The following is a 26,539-nucleotide window of genomic DNA, read 5'->3' on the forward strand; positions in this document are numbered from 1 at the left end:
TCAGGAAAGATATTCAAGATCATTTTTCCCCAAGTTTAGATCTGATGTGTTTTCGAAGTGTTCCTTTTTTTCACAGTGTATAACAAAGACAACAAAAATAGCTCATTAGAGTACATTTTTTGGCAATACAGTGCTATAGAATGCGCAATGCAGAATTCTGGGCTAATGTCTTTTTCAATAACCTCCAGTAGTCTACAGACAAGAAGAAGAGAGGCCGCTCTAATTTGCAGAAGGTCGCAGCTGTTTTACGCAGTCTCCAACAGGCAAGGGCAACGTGCGTAAATGCACTCCATTCGGTCTGAAACGCATTTTTAAGCAATAAAAATAACATTCAGGCTGTTTTCCAAAAAAAAATAGACGAAGCAAAACTAATTGGCTCCCAACGCCGCAAGCTGGCTCGTGTCGTTCATTTCAAAGAGCAGGCTTTTGGAGGCGATTCATTCACGACCGACACACCACAAGATCCAACTCAGTGTGCAGTGTGACGGTACGCTCGCGGCAGCCTCACTTGATCAGGAAATGTACAAATTCAGCCAGTTTTACTTAAGAAAATGTTAAATATGATTGGACTAAATGTAGAATACAGCTCAATGTTCAAATATTAAATGTTTTATGTTGCGATGATTGTCATTATTCAACACGACTGCACTCAATGTGATAGTGTTACGTAGTGCGTTAGGGTGTAATTTATTGTTAGGGTCTATGTATATAGTTAATGTATATACAATAGTATCATACAGTATACAGCACTGGTTCCCAAACTTTTACAGTTCCATAGCCCTTAAGACATTTGACTTGATGCAATGTACCCCCTACTGCTGCACACTTAAAAACATAAACCATTTTAATTTCATTAAATTGCAATATTAAGCATGATGTAATAGTTAATACATTTTATAGTATGTAATTCTGGCTCAAAAATTTGCATTGTGCATGGCCAAAGTTTGATAAAGGTTTTACATGAGCACTGATAATGTGAATTTCTCTTGGGAGATGACAAAGTATGGAAGTGTTTGTACTACGCATCTTTTATTTCAGCCGATGTTGGGATGCTTCTTTTTGAATGGGTTGAACTTGGGCTTCACTTTTGTCCACTTACAATCGCTGCGATTGAAATGTGCATATTAATTTGATACCAAATTGAAAGGGAAAGTTGAACAAACAGATAAAGCAGTATCCAAAGTGCAAAAACATATACAAGCAACTTTAAAACCTCATTTTCAGGGGAATCTCTATTCTCTTTGTAGTAATGGAATCCAAGATGCGGAGACAGAGCTTGCGTGAAACAAAAAGTTCATGAACGCAAAGTGTAGTGATGGGTCCAGCGACACAGATGCGCCGGTGCGTGCGCAGGGCTCCCAGGGCAAACCCCGTGTCGGTGCGCGTATCGCTTTAAGATAGTCACGTGACCAATGCCGGCACTGTGTCGACGCAGCAGTCGCGCGCCAAACTGTGTTTATAAGGAAGCGCATCTGTCAATAGGATGGAAGCGCAAAACGAGCATCGAGGTATTGACGCGTTTATTGCTTGGCGAATATTGCGGTCAAAGATGAAGGACATCCATGGAAAACGTAAATTTTCTGCTGTGTGGGATCATTTTGACCTTCTGCCGGAAAATAAGGTATTTATATCGATCTCCTCATTTTACCCACTTCTTGTCATATCTTCCAATTATTCTGTTCTAGTGAAATTATTTTCAATATAACTCTTAGTTTATTATTCATATTATTTTCTGCAGGTAAAATGTCGCATTTGTGCGACAGAATTGTCTTACACCAACAAAGCACCTCCTCAATACTGAGGCATTATAGGGACGACAATGAAGTTCCTAATACACCCCGGATAAATCCAGGTATACAAACGTTCTCTCAGTTTCTTAGTTGAAAGATAAGATATCAGTAATATTGATTTTGTGCTTAACAATCAAGCGTCCAGGAAGGAGTTGCTTGATCAAGCACTCCTGAACTTCATTCTCAAAGACTGCATAAAAACTAGCAGAAACGGTTGAACGAAAAAAGACCACTGCTGGAGAAAGCCAAGCAGGGAACACGGTACTTACAAAAAGTGACAGAGAAATTGACCAGAAAGCAGAAGACGCTGAAAACCAGATTCCTGTAAGTACTGAAGTAGCGTCTGCACACAGCTTAAGAAGACCTGCTAATCAGGCACAGGTGAGACCAATCAGCTCATCAAGGTGCAATGGAGGTGTGCTGCAACGGAACAGCAGACAGATGGCGACAAAGCAGCACAGAGAACATGACACTCTCATCCTGACACACACATACATTGACAGGTTTTCACAGTATGTGGATTGGAACACCAATATAAATTAAACCTTCAAGATTAAACACTCTCAATACACAACATAATCATCAAACTTACTCATTCATATAGGTGACAAAGAGCAATGAAGAACTTCATGCCGTGTCACCTTCTTTCTTTCTACTAGGACGGTGCGCTCTGTGCTATGAGGCGTTTAGGTGCGCTCGTAGTTGTGAAGGTTAAGCGCTAATTGTTTTTCACGTTTTTCATTTTTATTCACGTAACCCCAATGGCAATTGGCGTACCCTTGGGTGTATGCGTACCCCACTTTGGGTACCCAGGGTATATAGTTTATATGTATAAAGTATAGTGTGTTAGGGTGCGATGAGGAGTGTGTTATGATGTATTGTAGTGTTATTGTGTGTTAGAGTGTTATGAAGTATGTCTGGATGTGGTGTAGTGTTGGGCTGTCATGTGGTGCGTTAAGGTGTGATGTAGTGAGTATAGCAGAGTTTGGAACATCTTCACCAGCATTTCTTGGTGATGAGCACTCATCCAAACTAGAATGTGTTGAGTCAGCTGCTCTGTAAGCCTCTGTCCCTGCCCTGTACACTATTTATACACACCCAAACCACACTTTTCACATACTAACACACTACATGCCTGCACGCACACACACACGCACACACAACTTGTCAAATATACCCACAGGCACACACTTGCATAGAGAGCTCAGCAGTTCTTGAAATAACAGAGCACACAAAGACAGACTGAAGTTGTGCTACAGGTTTTTGACTTTCCTGTGTGCTTAGGGGAGGAATGGCAGGTGGTAAGTGCAGAGTGAAGACTTGGACTGACCTCAGCCTCAATGAAGCAACTTCTAGCAAATCTCAGGAGATCGCCTACACCGAGGTAGGACAAACGTTTCTTTTGAAATAACTCGTGCTCTCTAACATTTCACCGTGGAGTCCAAATTCTTTTCTGTTCTGTCATCCTAATTTGCAACCTAACTATTTCTGTAGATTTGTATACCAGCTTTTCTAGGCTTCATACATTTGTGGCTGTAAAATGAGTGAATCTTATTAGCAAGCTGACAAAATGTCAGTCAATGAGATGTTTTATTACTATTTGTAAAGTCACTTTTCTTTTGTATGACATGCGGTAAAACCAAGCCAACTACATATCAGTTATCATTGGCCTCATACACTACTTACTTTTTGCCTGATGATCATTTTTGCATGAAGCATCTGTTGAAGCTTCCAGATTATTGTGTAGTACAGCAATTGGTGTAACGCCCATCGTCCACAATCCTTCTGTGAGACACGAACATACGTCTTTCTCTTTTCTGTGCATTCTAAAGATAATAAGAAAATAAAAGAAAAGAAAATAAGAGGAAGGTAATTAATGCACGTAATGTGGCACACCTCCAAAAATCTCCAACAAAGTTTTATGGTTTTATATCCATGCTGTAACCATGTCGTGACAGGCACATTCCTGATAACATGCAATACTTAAAAATACTAGTATTTTTGCCATATTTTGGTAATTTTAAGCATGAGTGGATCTTCTTTCGTGGGCACATTCATTTCACATAGCAACTTAGAAAGGAACGCTACACCTAGCATTAACTTTTCCAAATTCATAACAAAAACACAGCAGCCGTGGCGGCAGCTCCAATATGTAGCGCTACCTTTTGGTAGTGGCCTGGGGCATTGTGAACGAGTGTGTGGTTAAGCTAGTCGTTAGCTGGTTAGGGCGAGGTGTTACTATGCCAGTAAGGTAGTAATAATAACAATGTCACTTTAGCTTGGTTAATATGCAGGTAATGTAAATGTAGCGTTGTTGGTGCTTTTTGGAGTTTTTTTCAGAAGGCTTTATAGGCGGAATAGGCATCCCATTACATACATTTTTATCGGCCTCTTTTTTTATCTGTTTTTAAATTTTTAGAATGCACAGAAAAGAGAAAGTCACGTGTTCATGTCTCACATAAATATTGTGGATGATGGGTAAAATTTCCCAAAAATTGCTGTTTTCCTTGAAATTAGGGCTGTCAAAGTATATTTGTTAACACATTAACAGAAGTTTCCTTTGACGGCACTATTTTTTTGACACGTGATTAACGTGTTTGACCCTCGGTCCACATCATAGTTTGAAGAAGTAGCGGTGAATGTGGAGACACAAGCGGCAACAAATATTGAGCACAAATGGACAAAGAAAAGGGTATTTTAATTGGTAAATATAGCTTCAAAGCCCTGGCAGATGGCTCTTACAACAACATCAAAGTTATTTGTGTCTACTGTCGCAGTGATTGCCAGAGAGAAACGAGAAGGTACTGAGGCACTGCCGGTGTTTTTATACAGTGGTGCCTTGGCATACAAGTGTCCCAACTAACGCGTGTTTATTTTAGATGTGAGCCGTCTCTCAACGGTAGACATAGCCGAGGACAGCTATTTGGGGGCTTATGTCAATGGGACCATGGCTGAAAAGCTAGCAGCGCTAGCATTAGCAGCACACTAGCTAGTCATTAATACATCAGTAAAACATATGTACATGATAGCGATGTAATTTATCTATTTATGATGTATTGTGTTAAACTATGACAAGAACAACATCAAATTAAAAACACTAAATGAACACAGAACCACCATCTACAGAGATGTTGTGTACCAAACAAATATGCAAATATTATTATTACAATAAACTAACTTTACTGTCAACCTCAGCCAAAGCAAGCCGTAGAACTATCTGACTATCTGAATCTTGCAGGAAACCCTTAGTTTATAATTTCATTTTCCATTTTTTCTTGTTTACTATTTATTTTGTTAATTATGTATACTTTTATTTCATTTCTGTTGTGGCACTATTTAATCCAGGTAATTTACTTGAAATTGATGCCATATTTGTTTTACATGTTCACTTTTGTCTATATAAAAAAATGTATTACAAAATGTCAACCGAAAAAAAACAACCTACTTCCGGTCTCTTCGGCAACACTCGGGAAAAGTCGGCGTAAAACTTCCTGTTTCCGGTAAATCTGGCCATCAAAATAAAAGCACGTTAGTACTACGTGCACAGTTACACTACACATCACATTTTGTCCACACTTGCTACTTTAGCTTTGCAGCACAATTTTCAGAACAGCCCTCATTCAAAAAAGAAAAAATCTCACCCAGATGAATCTCTTTCAGTCCATCTTAAAAGAACCGCTTTGGCTTGGCGTGTATATGTGGTACTGGTCATTCGTTTCACCATAACATGGGTTAGCAAGCAGCCTGCAGCACTCTTAACTTCGCTGCCCCATTAGCTATACACTAACCTGGAAAACAGCAGCAAGTATTATCATGTTTATATAATGTTACCGCTTGTTGGTCACGTGGCATTTACGCAGTTGCGTTGCAAAATGCTATAGAATATCTTATTTTATTTACAGTTAATGTTGGATTTTATTTCTTGCACTGCATAAATTTGCGGAGCGTTGAAAACGCTGGAGCAGTGCGTGATTACGCAGGCGTGCAGCTTGTAGGGAACATTGATCCCTATAAGCAGTCCGATATTGGCTTTTTTGCCGATAACCGACATACCGATATTGTCCAGGTTTGAATTTCCGATTTTGATAAACGATACCGATACGTGTAACATCACATGTTTTTCTCGAGTAAAATTGTTTGAACAATAACAATGACAGTAACAATATTCTAAATGAGTACAGTTGTTTTTTTTGTTTTGTTTTGTTTTTACCCCTGTCCTGTCCAGCCTTTAAAGCAGATAGAACTGTAGATCTAAATCCCCTCAAGTGCTCAACAGATTTACTCTGCCAGGGAGAAGTGTGATATACACTTCCCCTGTTATACAGAATTTATTTGACTTAGATGCTTGTTATTAAGCAAATTTGGAGTGACCGGAGCAGGAGGGGACAGAGAAGAAGAGAAAAGAAACGGGGTGAGGGGGATAAGAGACAAGGACAACAGCAGCAACAACAATTGTGACAACAACAACAGAACAACAGAAACATACAGGACTACATCAGCAAATAAATGTCTGTGACGACTATAAAGACCCTGACGGAAAGGACAAAATAATAACAACCACAATGACAATGCTGCATTGAAACAGTCACACATAATTGTAGTAATTAAATAATTGTCATGCGAGGCCGTGGAACACGGCGAGTAGCTTAGGATCCCAAATGCAGACAAAAGAGGCAGAAAGTACAAAAGAATAATTTAATGTGCAAAAAGAGAGTCCAAAACAAAAATACAAAGTACAACTAAGGAAAATCCAACAAGGCAAGAGTCAACAACAAAAAACACTAACAGCAAAAGGCTGTTAGGACAAAACTAGGAATAACAAAAATACACTGCAGGCTAACTTTACAGGAGAAGATCACAAAAAAGGGCTAGCAGGTAGGTACAGGTAAGCGGGGAGCCAGAGAGCAGGGTAAGGAGCAGGGAGCCGGGCAAAGCGGTACAGGGAGCAGGTAGTCAAGGAGTCAAGGAGTACAATCTGGCACCGGTCTGGAGTTTGGCTGGAGCTTAAGTAGGCTGGTGGTAATGAGCTGCAGGTGTGTGTAATTAGGTCCGGGTCATGTTCAGGGATGTGCTGCAACAAATAAACGACAGAGGGCAGCAAAGCAGAACACAGAACATGACAATAATTGTCTATGATAGTGAACAGAATGATAATTACTGTAATGCACATCATTGTAAAAAATCTATAATCATACTGCTGAAATCACCGTTGCTGTAATAAAGCCAACAACATAACACCCTGGTTAACTCAGTGAGTAATGTGGGGAAGTACTTATGTACTGTGAGTGTGCATATGTACAGGTATCTCTGTATGTGGGGAAGACTGTGATGTATAAAATGTGATGTATAAAGGTGCAATAATGTGTGGGCGTGTAATTGTCACTGAGAATGCATAAAAGGAAAGGGGCCGCCATCCACCTCCCAGAGAGCCCCGCCCCAAATAGTCAGGCCGAGCCCCCGCCACCAGAAGGCCACCAGGCCCACAGGGGCAGGCAGCACAAAGATCAGCGCCCCAAGAGCCAGCCCAGAGAGCCCTTCCCCCCGGGAATACCAGCAAGGGGCCGCAGAGAGGTAATCTCAGCCAAAGACAGTGTGCCGGTGGGCCGGAGGACAGCCAACCCCTGAGACCAGCGAGAGATCACATCCCACAAAGGCAGACGAGTACCAGGGGCCACATACTGGCAGGCCCAGAGACGCCCCCACAACAGGAAAGAAGCCCACCCAAGCCGGAAGCGCCAATCCCCCCCCCCCCCCACCACCACCACCACCACCACCTCCACCCCCAGGGAACGGAGCCCGGCCCGCCCTGGGCGAGCTCGGGTCCTCTACCAGAGGCCTGGGAGCTTGAGGGTCCTGCGCAGTATCTCAGCTGTTCCTAGGACTGCGCTCTTCTGGACGGAGACGTCTGATGTTTCTCCAGGTATCTGCTGGTGCCACTTCTCCGGTGTGGGGGACTCGACCCCCAGTGCTCCTATGACCACGGGCACCTTCCAGGCTCTCTCCAGCTCTTCCTTGAGCCCTTGGTATTTCTCTCGTTTCTCGTGTTCCTTTTTCCTGATATTGCCGTCATTGGGGATGGCTACATCGATCACAATGGCTGTCCTCTGCTGCTTATACATGATCATGATGTCCGGTTGGTTGGCCACAACCATCTTATTGGTCTGTATTCGGAGGTCCCACAGGATCATAGCCCTCTCATTTCACACCACCTTGGGAGGTGTTTCCCATTGAGATCTCGGGGTCTCCAGTCCATATTCTGCACAGATGTTTCTCTACACTAAATCGGCTACTTCGTTATGGCGTTCCATTTATTCTTTTCCTGCCAGTATCTTACACCCTGCTTTTAGGTGCTGGATTGTTTCAGGGGCCTCTTTGCACAGCCTGCACCCAGGATCCTGCCTGGTGTGGTAGATCTGGGCCTCTATTGCTCTGGTGCTCAAGGCCTGCTCCTGTGCTGCCATGATTAGCGTCTCTGTGCTGTCCTTCAGTCCAGCCCTCTCTAACCATTGGTAGGACTTGTTCATATCCGCCACTTCAGCTATCTGTCGGTGGTACATCCCATGCAGGGCTTTTTCCTCCTATGATGGTTCCTGCAACTCCTTCTTTTCCAGTTTCCACTGCCTGAGACATTCACTAAGTGCTTCATCTCTTGGGGCCATCTTTCTGATGTATTCGTGGAGCTTAGATGTTTCGTCTTGGATAGTGGTCCTGATGCTCACTAATCCTCGGCCTCCCTCTTTGCGCTTATAGCCTCTGGATACTGGATTCAGGGTGGAACCCTCCGTGCATGGTGAGTAGCTTCCGTGTTTTAACATCTGTGGTCTGAACTTCCCCCTTTGGCTAGCTTATTATCTCAGCAGGGTATCAGATCACTGGCAGGGCATAGCTGTTAATTGCCCGAATCTTGTTCTTCCATTTGAGCTGACTTCTCAGGATTTGCCTTACACGTTGCAGATACTTGACCGTTGCAGCTCGCTCTTAGTGTACAGCTTGATGTCATCCATGTAGATGAGGTGACTAATGGTGGCCCCATTCTTAAGTCGGTATCCATAGCCAGTCTTGTTGATTAATTGGCTGAGGGGGTTCAGGTCTATGCCGAACAGCAGCGGGGACAGAGCATCTCCTTGGTATATTGGAGGAAAAAAATGTAACCTTGACGGTCCAGATGGCTTCATATAATAAACATATAACAGCGGCTATTTACAACAACAATACAGCTCTGCTGTCAAAACCATATACGTAGACACCGTATGTCAGTGTCGCCGTCATATTGGATGTGGCAAGGCTGTGCTGTAAGTGAATACAAGGACAGAGCATCTCCTTGGTATATTGGAGAAAAAAATGTAACCTTGACGGTCCAGATGGCTTCCAACGTTACTGGCATGACAAGGAGATCCTTGGGTACAAGGAGAAAACCAGTGCCTTAAAAACCGTAGGAGGTTACCATTTCGCACACTAATCTTACCCACTGTGAAAGACTTGAAAAAAAAACATCACACAGCAACGTAATAGGTACTGTAGATAGCAACAGACAAGACAATACTAACAAATAATGCAGAATAACCGACAACTATTTGAGCTCTAAACATATAACTTAGCGGCTATTTACAACAACAATACAGCAAAGCTCGCTGGGAAACAGGAAGCTCTGCTGTCAAAACCATATACGTAGACACCGTATGTCAGTGTCGCCGCCATATTGGATGTGGCAAGGCTGTGCTGTAAGTGAATACAAGGAAATGTACTTACTTTTATCACGCACCTTTCTACAAAGAAATTGAAGTTAATTCCTCTCGTTTATACATTGACGCAAGCACTAATATATTTGGGAAACAGTTATGCTATGTTATGCTATGTTTTTGTACAGTGTGATTGTGATTGTGCACATGTGTGGAGCTTTATTTGTGCCTTCATTTTGAGGTAGCAAAGGCAGATTTTGAGACATTTTTAACGTGCAAATTACTGTTGTGTGAGTTTGCACACCGCTCCACTCCCTCTCTCAATCTCTGCATGCTTGTCCCATATGTTGATGCGGGGCGAGGCAAGCCGGTGTGTGTGCGCTTGGTACCTGGAGTTTGCAGGTTGCGTGCCTGGAGGGCAGCGTTCAGTGTTCAAAATGTATGTATGATGTAATAATACATTTTTTATACAATTTTTATATATTTTTATTCTAATATTCTTGTGATTGACCGGCAAAGTCCCGAAGATTGACTGGTGGGTTGGTGCCCCCTGATCTAGGGGTAATGTAGTATGTAGTGTGTTAGGGTGTGATGTAGTGTGTGATGTAGTGTGCTCAGGTGTGATTAGTGATGTGAGGTGAGGTTCATACAGTAGCTGGTGAGGCACTGATTCTTTTAGAGCAGGGGTGCTCACACTTTTTCAGCCTGCGAGCTACTTTTAAAATATCAAGTCCTTTTTTTTTCAGCATGCAAGTTATACGTCGACATGGTCTATCTTTTACTATATACATATACTATAAAAACAAATGTTGTAATGTACATGTTAAAATCTAATCAGTAAACATTTAGACTATACTAAATACTAATTATTAGTATTTCACATTCACAGTTTCAAAGTTCACACGTAATCAAAGTAGCTGATATCATTCGCAAATTAACAATTCAATTCGATATGGCAATAAAGATACATACATAACATGCATATATACACAATAGACACATAATTCCTTGATAGTTGTGTACATAACTTGAGTACCGCTAATATGTCCATTAAAAACACTCCATAAGAAATGGAAGTGTACACGCATTTCTATAGTGTAGTTCATGACGTGAAGCAAAGCCATCATTTTTTTCTACATAACTGGCCGCTACAAGTGAACGGATACGTTTTGTTGTAGATATAGGCATCTTACCACTGAATTAGTTATCCCTAATCAGAAAAATAAAGATTGTTACATCTCTGTGTGTAGATTGAGACTTCTGTTCACCATTGCTGTGGGGCAGCAAGAGTGAAGAAGAGTTGATGTGAGGCAAGAGCAGACCAGTCGCTTTTTCCACTCCACGGGGGTTAATACTGCACTGTGGTCTAGTGGTTAGCATGTTGGCCAACAGCCTGGAAATCGGGAAGACCAGGGTTTGATTCTCCCCTGGGCATTTCTGTGTGAAGTTTGCATGTTCTCCCCGTGCGTGGGTTTTCTCCGGGTACTCCGGTTTCCTCCCACATCCAAAAACATGCATGTTAGGTTAATTGGCGACTCTAAATTGTCCATAGGTATGAATGTGTGAAGACAACCATTCACAGATTCATACCTATGGACAATTTAGAGTCGCCAATTGCGATTGGCTGGCGACCCCGCCTGTCGCCCAAAGGTCAGCTGGGATAGGCTCCAGCATCCCCCCGCGACCCTAATGAGGAGAAGCGGTATAGAAAATGGTTGGGGTTAATGCATTTATACAAGTGAAGTTAGAGGAACAGTTGCACACTTAATGTCATGTTACCTGCTTTCCTTTTTCATTTAGCTAGTAGCAGCAGGGTAAGTGAACGAGTTAACAGAGACTAGAGAATACCTGTGAGTCCCGGTTCAGTAAAAAAAACCTGTGAGTTTTGAACGATTCGGTCAATACTGGACCATCACTACCTCAAAGGCTCTCATGTGCGGCGTTCAAATGCCTGGAAGACAAAGCAGCTCGACAACAATGTGGAAAGACTTGCTGAGGTTGGGAGGGAGTAAATGTGGGAGGAGAAACAGGGAGCGTGATAAGAGTGTCTTTCTGATTGTGTAACAACACTCGGAGTAGGCTATGACAGCGCGCTCCCTGACTTCCTGTACATCCTGCCAACATGGTAACGTTACTTCATGTGTACTATCAATTCTCCTGTAAGGGCAACAAAGTACTTCCTTGTGGTAGGAGGATTTCTGCTGTATCAGCACTTTTGTTGTGTTTGTTCACCTGTCTGGCACTTGTGTACCCTTCTTTGGCCGAGACAATTTCTATTTGCTTGCTAGCTGGAGGCAGACACTGAAAAGTGCCTGCCTGTTAGGGTGCATTCTGACACCCCCCAGTCCATCGTTTCCTCCTCTGTTTACCTGAAAGAGTGTTTGTGTGTGTGCGGGTGTGTGTGTGTGCGTGTGTGTGAGAAAGAGTGAGCGAGGGAGAGAGCGAGAGAGAGACAAACTAATGATTAACATAACAGGATGATATTTTTAGTATAAGAGGTTGCTGTTTTCATCCGTGTATTCTGTCTTTTTAGTCTTTCTTTCCATTCTGCAACTGTTGTGTTAGCTGTAAAGACATGTGAGACATGCCCAGGCACTGCCCAGGTGTTGGTATGCTGCTGCTATTGCAGTGTCAAGCCAAAGGCTGTTTCTTATGCTTGCTAGCAAAAGCAGAAGTAAATATGCCTGACTGTCAGTATGGACTTGTGCGTAACTGGGCCGATGGATAAATATTGTAAAATAGTGATGTTTGGATCGATAGTGAAATATTGATACTTCCGATACCAGATCTTTCGGCTCTAAAATTGATTCTCAAATCAAAATATTGATTTTTTGATACTTCACTCATTTGAAGTAACCTATATCATAACATAATATATCATAACAGGAGCACAGTGCAAAGTAACTAAATTCTTGAGATTTTGTCTAAATCATACAATGTTGCAAAATGCATAAGCACATTTTTATTGTAGTTCTTAATAATTATCCATTCATCCATTTTGTTCCACTTGTCTGGGTCCGGGTCACAGGGGCAGCAGTCTCAACAGGGAAGCCCAGACTTCCCGGTCCCCGGCCACCTCTTTCAGTTCCACCGGGAGGACAAAAAGGCGTTCCCAGGCCAGCTGTGAGACATACTACCTCTGGTGTGTCCTCGGTCTGCCCCGTAGCCTTCTCCTGGCTGGGCATGCCCGGAACACCTCACCGGGCGTCCGAGATGCCCGAGCCACCTTAACTGACTCCTCTCGATGTGAAGGAGCAGCGGCGCTACTCTGAGCCACTCCCGTATGACTGAGCTCCTCACCCTATGGGCAGGGCAGGGGTAGGGAATCTATGGCTCGGGAGCCAGATGTGGATCTTTTGATGACTGGATCTGGCTCTCAAACATGTCTTAACACGATAAAAATGTATTGTAGTTATTTTGTTCGCTGACTTTTTAAAGTACACGACAGAAATCCCAGTGTTAAAAATAACAATCAAAATATAAAATTTTCTTATGCATTTTAGTCCATCCATCCATTTTCTACCACAATGTGGGGTGGACAGAACAAGTGCCAACTGTCCTTCCGGGTCAGGCACAAAAATTCGATTATCACTGAATAATGCGGTAGCCTACTCGCATCATTGAGATGTCAAGAAGTAAACTTCTCTTCCTTTAATCAAATAGTCAGCTAGCTAATTCTGTAGAGCCGACCCTTTTGACGAAGAAGATGGTGAAAAGAAAAAGATACGAAGTACGGTGCAAAACCACGCAGCACCAGAAGTCACATTAATGGTAAGAAGTATTTTATGTATGTATGTTGTATTTTATACAATGTTAATAAAAATAACAACTTTAGAGCCTTTAGAGGTCTTGCTTAAAAATGCCCACATTTAGTTGTATTCAATGTTTAAAAAATATTATATGGCTCTCAAGGAAATACATTTTAAAATATGTGGCTTTTGTGGCTCTCTTAGCCAAAAAGGTTCCCGACCCCTGTCTTAGGGCATGGGTGTCCAAACTACGGCGCGGTCCAATAATTCTGAATATATAACTGAATATGGCCTGCACAAGAAGCCTGAGATTAACTCTGTTGCACTTCTCACTTTCAACATCAGATAGCAACAGGCAAGTTCATATCTGTGCAGTGTCATGTCTCCAAGAGCCATCATGATCAGAGCAGGACATCAGGCAGAGCTAATTTTTTATGTTGCACATGTCAGCAATTCTTTGTTTACATTTTTGGCTTCTTTGAAGTTTTGGGTTTATTTGGTGAATGTAAGTTATTATGTAGTTTGAATAAATGGATTCATAAAATCAATGATGAATTAATTTTATACTTTCATGCATACATCTTATGTAATTCAATTTGTCTATTGCTCCATAGTTCTCCTTTTGGAAAAAAAAACAAAACAATAATTGTAAAAAACTGCAATATAGACAGTATAATAGATTATAAAAGGAGGAAATTAATTTCATCTTGTTCTTTGGGTTACAACTCGAAGCTCATGAACATAAGTCAGGGTGGGAACATAGATCGAATGGTAAATTGAGAACTGCTGCACCGATCCGCCTGTCGATCTTATGCTCCAACCTTCCCTCACTCGTGAACAAGACCCCGAGATACTTGAACCTGGGGCAGGACCTCATTCACAACCCAGAGGGTGCAATAAACCCTTTTCCGACAGATTTGGAGGTGCTGAGTCTCATTCCAGACGCTTCACACTCAGCTGGAAACCGCCGCAGTAAATGTTAAGGTCACAGCCTGATGGGTCCATCAGGACCACATCGTCTGCAAATAGCAGACGTGAGATCCTAAGGCCCCCGAACTGGACTCCATTGATGCCTTGGCTACGCCTACAAATTCTGACCATGAAAATTCTGAACAGAATCGGTGACAAAGGGCAGTCTTGGCGGAGACCAACATTCACCGGAAACAGGCTTTACTGCTGGCAGTGCAAACCAGGCTCCTGCTCTGGTTGTACAAGGACACTGCAAGGAACATGGTCAAATGCCCTTTCCAAGTCTACAAAGCACATGTAGACTGGTGTGGCAAATTCCCATGTACCCTCCAGTTGCAAGGGTGTAGAGCTCCAGCACCCTGAAATAAAAATAGACTTTCCCAGAGAGGCTGAGGAGTGTGATCCCCCTGTAATTGGAACACACACTCCGGTCATCATTCTTGAAAAGGGGGACCACCTGCCAATCCAGAGGAACTGTTCCCAACTTCCATGCAATGTTGAAGGGACGTGTCAGCCAAGACAGTCCCTCAACATCCACAGCTTTTAGGAATTCAGGTTGAAACTTGTCCACCCCCAGAGCTTTGCCACTGAGGAGCATTTTGACTGCGGTTATGAAATTGTCTGCGTTCATGTCCTCGGTTTCTGCGTCCTCTAAGGAAGGTATGCCATTGGGATTGAGAAGTATTCCTTCCACCGTCCCACTATATCCTTAGTCGAGGTCAGCAGGCTTCCGTCCCCACTGTAAACAGTGTGGAACGGGCACTGCTTCCCCTTTCTGAGGCGTTGGACGGTTTGCCAGAACCTCTTCGAGGCCGACCGAAAGTCGTGCTAACTGTTGGCCTCACTGAACCAAGTTTTTGCCTCGACCACCTCCGAAGCCGCTTGCCTCTTGGCCTGCCGCTACCTGTCAGCTGCTTCAGGAGTCTCACAAGCCATGCATGCTCGATAGGACTCCTTCTTTAGCTTGATGGCAGGCTTCACCACTGGTGTACACCATCGGGTTCAGGGCTTGCCACTACGACTGTCACGACCACCTTGCGGCCGCAGCTGCGATCAGCTTCCTCGGCAATGGAGGCACAGAATACGGCCCATTCGGAGTCTATGTCCTCGTCCTCCCCCAGAATGCACGCAAAGCTCTGCCGGAGGTGAGAGTTGAAGACTTGACGAACGGGAGACTGTGCCAGCTATTCCCAGCACACCCTCACTAAGCGTTTGGGTCTCCTAAATCTGTCCGGCATGCTCCCCTGACATTTAATCCAATTTAACACCAGGTAGTGATCAGTGGAGAGTTTAACCCCTCTTTTCACCTGCGTGCCCAGAACATGCAGATGCTGACTTACTAGAAACAAACTAGAAAAGCACTCGAAGAACACAGACCTCTGCCAAGCTTCATAGTTCCCCCCATATTGTGATTTACACCCTAAGTATTAGCCCTACATTTATTTTATGTACATATTTAGATTACTTGACCATGAAAACATACCATTTGCAATAGATTCATAATGATATAAATATTAGTTCAATAGTTATTCACAAAAATCACATTTTCCGTAGTGGCGGTTTTCTTCTGGATCTAGCTCCATAGCTTTCGAAGATATAACAAATCCGTTGCCACACTCCATATTCTACAGTGTTTAGGCTATATATAATGGTATTTGTTACATGTTTAAGCCTCATTTGTTGTGTTCCTGTGATGAAAATTTCAAAGGTCCCCTGTTTTTTCATATTCTGGATCATAGTATGCGGAATTATTCCATTATTTGGATCAGTCTTTGGTATTTTTATATAACCTGTTGGAAAGTTGTGATGCGGATTACCTCGAAAATTAATCAGTTCTTCCATTTTCGACAATTGCTGAAAATTTCCTCCAAATGCATTCAGAACTTTTCAAGTTATTTTGAACACAAACAAATAAAAAGATAAATGCAGGCAAAAACATAACCACCTTGGTGGAAGTAATTATAAAAAAAACATTAACAGGGTTTCCCTCAGGATTTTTTGAAGCTGTGGTGGTGGGCTGCATGTGAGGGCGGACTGCCGCTGCTGTGTCATGCCGCTGCTGTATCTGCCTTTTTTAAAATGACAAATAGAAATTTATATGACTTATGTTAGGATTTGGCCTGAGGCCGGAACGAGGACCCCAGGATGCGAGAGCCGGCATAGGGTGTAATAATATTTATTACAAAAAACAAGCCAAAATACAAACAGAGGAGCAAAAGTACAAACTAGGAAAAAGTACAACTGAAAATCACCCGGAGATTCACGGGGAAAAATACTGGGCTAAACAGAAAGAGCTACCGACAAAGGAGAGGTAGAACTGCAACACTAAACTAGGCTGACAAAACGTCTGTGTAGGCTCTCAGTCGTACAGGAGTTGTCCATCGAGGAAAAGGCTTCTTGAGACGTCATCTGTACTTCTGTGTAGAAGGTGTCGGACGTTTCGCTCCTCATCCGAAGAGCTTCGTCAGCAAACTAATAAGTGCTGGTAGCTTAGGCCTTAAATACAGTAAGAGTGGGCGGAATTGGTGTGCCAACACCCTCCTCCTATTGGTTCGTTACACTAAGCCTGGGCGGAGCAGTGGTATAATCCTATCCTGTTATTCACACCTACGATAAAAGGGAAGTGTCGCTCCCTGAATTGGGTATGAACGACTCTGATACTGGCTTGTTAGCATCTATTGTTCTGGCTCGGCCCTGCCTTCACCTCATTTGCAAGACTAAGAGCTGTGGGTTTTGGTCTCAGTAACCTTTGGACCCTGTGTTCAGCAGGTTACTGAGACCAAAACCCACAGCTCTTAGTCTTGCAAATGAGGTGAAGGCAGGGCCGAGCCAGAACAATAGATGCTAACAAGCCAGTATCAGAGTCGTTCATACCCAATTCAGGGAGCGACACTTCCCTTTTATCGTAGGTGTGAATAACAGGATAGGATTATACCACTGCTCCGCCCAGGCTTAGTGTAACGAACCAATAGGAGGAGGGTGTTGGCACACCAATTCCGCCCACTCTTACTGTATTTAAGGCCTAAGCTACCAGCACTTATTAGTTTGCTGACGAAGCTCTTCGGATGAGGAGCGAAACGTCCGACACCTTCTACACAGAAGTACAGATGACGTCTCAAGAAGCCTTTTCCTCGATAGGCTGACAAAAAACACTAGCAGTACAAGGCGGGCTAGGAGCACAAATAACACACCGCAACAGGCAAGTGTAGGAATAACAAAAGGCGCAGCGTAAGGCTGGAACAAGAGGCTGAGGCAAAAGTTCTGGTGCGAAGGAGAGTAGAGCCTGCGTTGATCAAGGGTTCACAACAATCTGTCACCATGCTGCAGGAGCTTGCTGCTTATCAACGGCCTCCCTCAATGCTGCAGGTGTGCCAATTAGAAGCTGGGTGGTTGGAGGTGCACTGCAACAAGGAGCAGAGAGAGAGAGAGCAGAGCAGCGCACAATCCCTAACAACTTTTTATTAACTTTTTTTTATTGAACTTTTAACAACCAGCAGAACATTAACGGAGAACATTGCAAAACTGTTCATTTAATGACAAAGTTGCTGAGAGCACTTGTAGCTGTCGAGCCTCCTTTTGTTACCTGACCTCTTTCGTAGGGATGAGCCACTATCTTAATTATCTGTATCTGTACTCGGAATGGATATGGCTTAAATCGTTACATTATTTTAAGTCTGAAATTGAAGTAGGTAGATCAGAAGTTGCTATATTTATTGTTTATTATTCAGCTATATGTGTACTGTGTAAGTGGTCTGTAAGACATTAGGTTTTAGTATCAACTTTTTTACAACTTTCAGTTTTTTCTTAGTTACTTTCTGCTTTTTTGTTTTATTTTTCCAGTTTTATTTTATATTTTGTTTCAACAATGTGCCGTTCACAGGCCCATAAAAATGCAATCCACAAATTGCCCTCGGACCGCACTTTGGACATCCCTGCTTTACATATTTCACAGGGAAGGGGGAGTGTTAACAAATGAGTGACCTCTAAAAGACCCCCGCTATAAGCAAAGGATGCATACAGGCACATATACCAGTTTGAGGAGGTAGCTCCGGCAGCAAGCCTCTCGTGAAGATTATGGGCACGGGAGGCGAAAAACGACTGCGATTGGTGAAACTCCTCTCCAACGCGTAGCAAACCATGCACACGGGAGGCGACGAGGATCTGTGACCAGCGACACCCGTGAAGCGACATGTTTACATCCAGAGCTAATTGTACAAGTCGCCCACGGTTTTGAAGATAAACGTACATAAATGTCAATGTAAAATGAATGTAAACCAACTTTAAGTCCTTTGTTACTTTACAAATGCCATTGATATACAAATTAAACAGTTTTGGTCCCAATATGGACCCCATGTATATTCACCTAGCTTTACAAATTGCTTCCTGTTTTCTTGGTAACTTCTAACCCAATTCAAGACAAATCCTCTGATTCCGTACCTTTCTAATTTTGTTGTTAAAATATTGTGATTAATTGTATCGAAGGCTTTTCTCAGATCTATAAATACTGCAGCTGCACATCTTCTGTTGTCTATAGCAGTAGTAATTTGCTCCGTGATTTCAATCAGTGCAATAGAAGTTGAACTATTAGCTCTGTATCCATATTGAGTACCTGCTAGTAATTCATTCTCATTAATACATTTGTCCAAACTGTGATTAAATAGCTTCTCCATAATTTTAGAAAATTGAGGTAATAAGGAAAAGATGGTTTGTCTCCTTTTTTTTAAAATTGGAACCACCTTGGCTGTTTTCATTTTGCTTGGAAATATTCCAGTCTGAAACAATAAGTTAACATGTTAACGGTTCTACAATCTCATTGATGACCCTTTTAATTGTTTCCAGTTCGATTCCATAACAATCAGTTGATGTTTTTGCCTTAAAATTTTTGAGAATGTCAGTGATTTCCTTTTTAGTTACAACAGTGAGAAACATAGAATTGAGATTCCTATCAATAATATCATTCCATTAGTCCATAGTGTGTTGTTTTGGAATTTCTTCTTCCAGTTTTGGTCCAATATTTACAAAATAATCATTAAACATTTCAACTACCTCATTCATGTCATTCCTGTTAGTGTTTCCAACCATGAAATAGTGAGGGTAGTCTGCTTTCTTAATGTTGTTCTTTATAATACTATTTAAGATGCCCCAAGTTGCTCTCATGTTTTTTTTATTCTTATCTAGTAAATGACTATAATATTCCCTCTTGCACACTCTCAGGATAGTTGTCAGTTTATTTTTATGTCTTATACTTTTGTTCTGCTTCTTTAGTTTGTTGAATGATAAATGTCCTGTATAATGTATTCTTCTTCTATATTCTAGAAGAAGAATTCTGTATTCTATATAGCATATGCAGTATATACATTCATACAATATATTACTTAACATTGTTTTCAAGTAAATTTTTAAGGTGTTTTAAGGTTTCATTCGCATTTTGCTGCTGAAATAAGTACATACAAAGTGAATCAAACTAGAGTCACATTTTTGCGCGTCTGCATATAAATCTACAAGTCTCCTCAAACTTTTCTTTGTTCACATCGGCAACCGATGACGTCCTAGCCACACAATATGCACATGTAGCTGACTAGCTTCGTTATCAGATGTATACTGGAGTGATGCAGGAAAGGTGACTGCTCTCTGAGTAAGTGCTGTCCCACTAAAAATATTTTTTTTTCATTTATATGCATCGGAACGCCACTCTGGATTCCCGCGCAGCGCGCATTAAAAGATGCAATGAAGTGTTTCTTTCGTCATGCATTGACTGTGTTATGGGCGATTTTGCAGATTTAGTACACTTTCAAACCGCTAGAATAATGCAGAAAGTTAATAATTTAATAATAAACTAAACCAAACATGCACCAGAATCGCCTCTCTTCCGGGTCGGCACTATGCAGCACTAGCGTCTTGTGTTGACGTTCACTGTTTTCCTCATTATCATGCAAAAAAAAAAAAAATGCATAAAATCTGTAGTCAATTGTGGACCGCAAGGTGGTCTAGTGTTTAGCATGTTGGCCACACAGTCACAGTCTGGAGATCGGGAAGACCTGGGTTCTAATCTCCGTTGGTCATTTCTGTGTGGAGTTTACATGTTCTCGTGTGTGTGGGTTTTCTCCAGGTACTCCAGTTTCTTCCCACATTCCAAAAACATGCATGTTAGGCTAATTGGTGACTCTAAATTGTCCATAGGTATGAATTTGAGAGTGAATGGTTGTTTGTCTGTATGTGCCCTGCGATTGGCTGGCGACCAGTCCAGGGTGTGCCCCACCTCTTGCCCAAAGTCAGCTGGGATAGGCTTCAGCATACCCGCGAGCCTTGTGAGGATAAGTGCCATAGAAGATGGATGGATGGGTTAATGTAAATAAATTTGTAATTTAATTAATTTAAGTCGTTTTAAAACTTATTTTAAACCCTGAAGTATATATATACAGTCAAACTTGTCTATAGCGGCCGCTGAAGGAAAACGGCAAAAGTGCCACCTGTCTATACAGGTGGCACAAGAATATGACCATCAAAAAATCGTATTCGCTAAAATTTTAAAAAATATGCACGGTTTTTTATTACATAGTATCGTATGTCCGAATATACTGCACTTTGCTGAGCCACAGCAGGTGGGTCCCTTCGCTCTATACTGGTTCTCCTGATAGTAGTGATGTGGTAGAAGTAATGTCATAATATTTGATTAGAACAAATCAACAGGTACAGTTGGTCAAATCCGAATTTGTTCCAGTCCTTCGTATCTCCAGGTGTGCACAAACTACACTTAAATCTAAAAAAAAAAAAAAGAAAACCTACCGTAAATTCCAGTGTATAAGTCGCACCCACTGAATTTAGCGGAAAAAGCAGATTTGTTCTTATATAAGTCACACCGGTGGATAAGCCTCTGGGGAAAAAACCTTGAACAGAACCCAGGCTCTGTGGGGCGGCCGTCTGTCTCAACCAGTTGGGTTAAGATATAAAAATAGAGTAGAGATCTACACATGGTAGATCATGCCAAAAGTCTTAGCCTTAGTCCAAGGAACTTAGAAGAGTGTCTCTGATGCATATCAGCATATCAGGGATCAGTTCTAACTATATGCTTTAGCAAAGAGGAAAGTTTTGAGTTGACTCTTAAATAGAGACAGGGTATCTTCCCCCTGGATCGAGTGGGAGAGATGGTTCCACAACAGAGGAGCCTGATAACTAAATGCTCTGTCTCCCATTCTACTTCTAAACATTCTAGGAATGGCAAGTAATTGTAAATTCTGGGAGTGCAGTGTTCTCCTGGGTTGATAAGGTTCTAGGACCTCTTTATATATACCGGTGCATGACTGGTGCTTTAATGCTTTAGTGCACGGAAAGATGTTACACACACAGATTTTTTCGTTTTAACTTTTAATAAAATATATGTTTTTCCCAAACACTGCTAATTAACAGTGCAGAACAGTTAGTTAAAAACAATGACGAAGAGTGCACTCCTGTTGAAAGAAATGCATTGATAAGATTTTGTTTTGAAGCTAAAGTCAAACATTCCCAAATACATGACACATATGATGACATAAATGACAAATCCCTTCATCCTAAAAGAAATGTTAAACAAAAAACAGTGATCTCCATGTTTCATGTGTTGATGCATTTTTACTTTTTTTATTCTGTTCTTTGTGTACTTTTTAAATACATTTACAAGTGAACTTTGCAACATTCATGTTACAGAGACAATAATAATAAGATTCAAGATTCAAGAGATTCAAGAGAGTTTTGTCATGTGCATGGTAAAACAGCACTTATACCATGCAATTAAAGTCTTATTCTGTTCATTCTCCCAAGAAAAGAAAGAAAACACAAGAAAGAATAAGAACATAAGAAACAAACACAAATACCAATAAATTAAGCAACAACAACAGAAGAGACATTAATACAAATAAATAATACAAATAAATAAATAAATAAATAAAGTGCTAAAGTGTATGCGTGTGTTGCGTGCGGCGTGTGTGAGTGCTTGGTTGAAAAGCCTGATGGCCTGTGGGTAAAAGCTGTTTGCCAGCCTTGTGGTCCTGGACTTCAAACTCCTGTAGCGTCTGCCTGACGGTAGGAGTGTGAATAATGAGTGTTGTGGATGTGTGCTGTCCTTGATGAGGTTGTGTGTTCTACGCAGGACTCTAGTTTTATAAATGTCTTGCAGTGAGGGGAGGGCTGCCCCAACAATGTTCTGTGAGGTCTTGATCACCCGCTGGAGTGCCTTCCTATCACGTGTTGTACAGTTACCGTACCAAACAGTGATGGAGGCGGTAAGGACACTTTCGATAGTGCGTCTGTAGAAGCAACTCAGGATTTTGGTGGACATGCCAAATTTCCTCAGTCTTCTCAGGAAGTACAGTCTCCTTTGGGACTTCTTCAGAATTTGTTGGGTGTTGTGAGACCAGGTGAGGTCCTCACTGATGTGTGTGCCAAGGAACTTGGTTTTCACCCTCTCCACCTCAGTCTCATCAATAAACAGGGGTCTATGTGGCTCCTTTTCCCTTGTTCTTGGGTCGATGATCATCTCTTTCGTCTTATCTGTATTGAGAAGGAGATTGTTATCATGACACCAAGCTATGAGGTCCGCCACCTCTCTTCTGTATGATGTTTCAACACCACCAGTGATCAGTCCGATGACTGTAGTGTCATCCGCAAATTTAATGATGCTGGTGTTGTTCTGGAAGGCCACGCAATCGTAGGTGAAGAGCGTGTAGAGGAGCGGACTCAGCACACACCCCTGTGGGGTCCCAGTGCTCACAATTCTTGAGCTGGATATGCGGTTGTGGACTCTGACTGACTGGGGCCTGCCTGTGAGAAAGTTAAACACCCAGTTCCAGAGGGAGGGTGACAGGCCAAGTGTGAGGAGCTTATTTGTGAGTTTGTGGGGGCTGACTGTATTAAAAGCAGAGCTATAGTCTATAAATAGCATTCTGACATATGTGTCCTGGCCCTGTAGGTAAAAAAGGGCTGTGTGGATGGCAGTGTTGACTGCATCTTCCATGGATGCTCTTTTTGATGTGGGTCATGACTATTCTTTCAAAGCACTTCATAACAATAGGAGTGAGTGCTATAGGGCGATAGTCATTTAAGCAGGTCACGTTGCTCTTCTTGGGTACGGGCACTATGGTGGTGGACTTAAAGCAGCAATAAAACAATAATCAGAATTGTTGAAATTTGCAGGCTGGAGTATTTTTTCATGACAGACATAAATTTATTCCTTGTGTCCTGCAGGCTGCGACAAGGAAACTCTCAGCAGACGCTGTGCTGCAGATGGCCATCAGTGAGGTGGAGGACACAATGAAACGTCTGGGCTCCAATGCTGATGATCGTTCACGCCTCGCTACCGCCCTCTCCTGTCTAAAGAGTCCTGCAGAGACAGGTGAGCCAAGAAAAATGGGCAAGACTGAGGAGCAGCTGGACAACAAATGAAAGAAAAACTTCAATTCTACAGAAATAGAGGTGCTTTTACAAGGAGTGACCGAACACAGGACCACCTTATTTTCAAGTGTATCCACCGGTCATCAGGCCATCCAAAAAGTTTCGGCATGGAGCACCATTGCAGGCAACATAAATGCTGTAACATAAATGCTGTTTCCACGGAGAAACGCACCACCGCAGAGGTTAAAAAGAAGTGGTTTGACTTAAAATCAGAGTTAAAAAAAGATTGCACTGCACCGGAGGGATCTGGAGGAAACGGGAGGTGGGCCATCAATCAGAAACCAAACCATTTCGGAAACTCTAGAAAATATTTACACAATCATGATGGAAAAATAACATCAAAATACATAGTTTGTGTGTGACAATTTATTTTTTCTGTGGTTAAATTTGATTAGACGCTGCCTAATTAATACAGCAGCCCCGTGCTCTGGCTCAAGACGTGGCTGGGGTCGCATGTCGATATCTGGGGGTGCTCGTGCGCAATAGGCACACCACGTTTCATTGCGATGTTATGAAAGACGCAGCAGGCCACTTGCACACCTGCAACAACAGAGAATCAATTATTTATCCAGTTGACCAAATAAAACATATTTGCAATGGAGAATACCTGGATTAATGAGAGCCTTCACAAAGAATCAGAATGTTTGCCTCTTATTTTTTTGCCATTCCAAAGCATAAATAAACTAAAACGTAATATTAAATACTACAAAACCTACCTTTTCTGGTTTGTAGAGCAGCCTTCCACCTGCAGTGTCCAAACACATCCAGCGTCCCAGGAGCGTGTACGTGTGTGCTTTAGGTTGTACATTTATTCTTGTGGGGTCTGCGGATTATTCAATGGTGTCATGAGCCAAGGTGCCAGGGCATAGCCTCGATCACCTGTAAAATAAGTTAATGGCCACATAACAACACGCAAAAGGCAAGAAATTAACATTTCACGCACCGATTAACCATCCATCGCATGCTGCGCCATTACTCAGGAAAATGGAGGAGTCGTGTGTACCTCCAGGGAAATTTGCAACAACATTCAGAATCTTGTTGCGAATCTGAGATTATTTGGATATTTAGTGAGTGATACCGTTTGCGATTGAGGTAGGAAAATGGATGAATGAATTGGGATTTGAAAGTATATTTATCGATGGAGTATATTTTAGTTGTTTTGATGATAAATAATTGTCGGGATATTTTATTTGCACATTGCGCATTGAAAGTGCAAGCTGTATTTGTGCGTAAGAGTCCTCCTGAGCGTTTGTGGAGTTTGTTCTTAGATCTAAGAACTGTGAGTTAAGAACACGTTTTGTGAATGCCAAAAATCTTCATAAGAAGGTTTAACAACACATTTTTGCCTAAGAACGTTTCATGAATGAGGCCCAATGTTGGTTTTATAGTTTTGGTGGAAGACTTCTTTTCTTAGACCATAAATCAGAAACTGAAACTATAATATTATAGTTGACACTAGAGATATTTTTTTCAAACCAATACGATAACTTCCTGTCCTCAAGACTGATACGCTAACTTATTTTAATCTACGTTTTAATTTAGATTTTCTGTAACTGTAGTTTGTGCACGCCTGGCGGTAAGGACTTAAACTAATTAGGACTTGACCAACTGTGCATGTTGATTTATCCCAATCAAATATCATGACATTACTACTACCACATCCCTACTATCAGGAGAACCAGAGTGTAGAGTGGAGGGAGCCACCTGCTGTGGCCCAGCAAAGTACACTGTCTTTGGGCACACACGCCAAGCAGCCGGTGTGACCACCGAGGTCTTTGGAAAACCTTTTGCACTTTTCATTGGTGTTTCAGGTTTTTTGTGTGCTCAATGTTTTTTTGAGTGTTTTTTTTCAATGTTTTTCCCCGTCATCGCGGCGCATTTGGTACAACTAGTGCGCAAAAAGGCTTCCTCCGAAAGTGAATATTGAATATGAGCTCACGGGAAGTCACAGGCAGGAGAAAAAAGAAGCGCTTGCTCAGTGCAGGTGATCTCGCTTCCTTGGAGCATTTGAGATCGGCCGATACTGATATCGAATTTTGTCCTATTCTCCAAAGCAGCAGCGTATTAATTAGAAAGTATTGCATGAAAAGCATCCGATATATATATTATATACCGGAAATTCCACCCACTAAATTTAGAGGAAAAAATGATTTGTACATATATACTGCTCAAAAAAATTTGAGGAACACTTTTAAAACGCATCAGATCTAAACTGGAGGAAAAATGATCTTGAATATGTTTCCTGATAAGTAGGTGATGTATTAGTAAAATGATGCCACATCATTTGATAGAAATGAAAATAATCACCCTATAGAGGGGGCAAATCAAAGACACCCCAAAAATGAAAGTGAAAAAAATTATGCAGCAGACTGGTCCATTTTGCCAAAATGTCATTGTAGCAACTCAAAATGATTCTCAGTAGTTTGTGTGGCCCCCACTAGCCTGACAACGTCGGGGCATGCTCCTAATGAAACTACGGATGGTGTGCTGATGAATGATTTGCTTGGACGCTATACATTATGGGAAAACTTTAAAATAGTTTTTTTTTTACTTTAAACATGTTTGGTACTTGTATTGTATATTTGTATTAAATTGTCCATAATGACTATTTTCTAGGATAAAGTAAGGTGCACACATTTCTACGTTATTTCAATGTTATATAGCATCCCTCACAACACTTTTTTTTATTAAAAGGCACACATTTTTACAAACAGTGACATTTTTTGCAAAACAACAAACAACTGTAATAAATAACAGCTTACAACCAGCACTGTAACATTTATAAAAATAGAAAATGTATCAAATATATTTTTGAAAAAGAAATAAATATAACAAACTTCATCAACAAATGTATAAACCTTATCAAGCATAATTTTGAAGTTCAAAAACCTCCCTGTTCTGGCCCCTTCTCCTGTCGATGTTCTCC

At 41.8% G+C, this 26,539-nt stretch overlaps 1 protein-coding gene across 8 annotated transcripts in view; it reads left to right on the forward strand.

Annotated features, from left to right (window-relative positions):
• The first annotated feature begins 2,963 nt into the window (after nt 1-2,963).
• The window catches only part of LOC129191217 (kinase suppressor of Ras 1-like), an 82,440-nt gene continuing 58,864 nt past the window's right edge, over nt 2,964-26,539 (forward strand). For 3 of the 8 annotated variants that reach the window (XM_054794360.1, XM_054794362.1, XM_054794364.1), the window contains exons 1-2: nt 2,965-3,174; nt 23,407-23,554. In XM_054794360.1, coding sequence (XP_054650335.1) covers nt 3,082-3,174; nt 23,407-23,554 — 241 coding nt within the window. In that variant the 5' untranslated portion in view covers nt 2,965-3,081. Of the gene's footprint in view, nt 3,175-7,616; nt 7,711-11,528; nt 11,656-23,406; nt 23,555-26,539 lie in introns of those variants that run through there. The other 5 variants (XM_054794368.1, XM_054794361.1, XM_054794365.1 and 2 more) reach the window with 5 other exon arrangements.

The sequence above is a fragment of the Dunckerocampus dactyliophorus genome, chromosome 12 (genome assembly GCF_027744805.1).
Source record: "Dunckerocampus dactyliophorus isolate RoL2022-P2 chromosome 12, RoL_Ddac_1.1, whole genome shotgun sequence".
NCBI classification, from domain to species: domain Eukaryota; kingdom Metazoa; phylum Chordata; class Actinopteri; order Syngnathiformes; family Syngnathidae; genus Dunckerocampus; species Dunckerocampus dactyliophorus.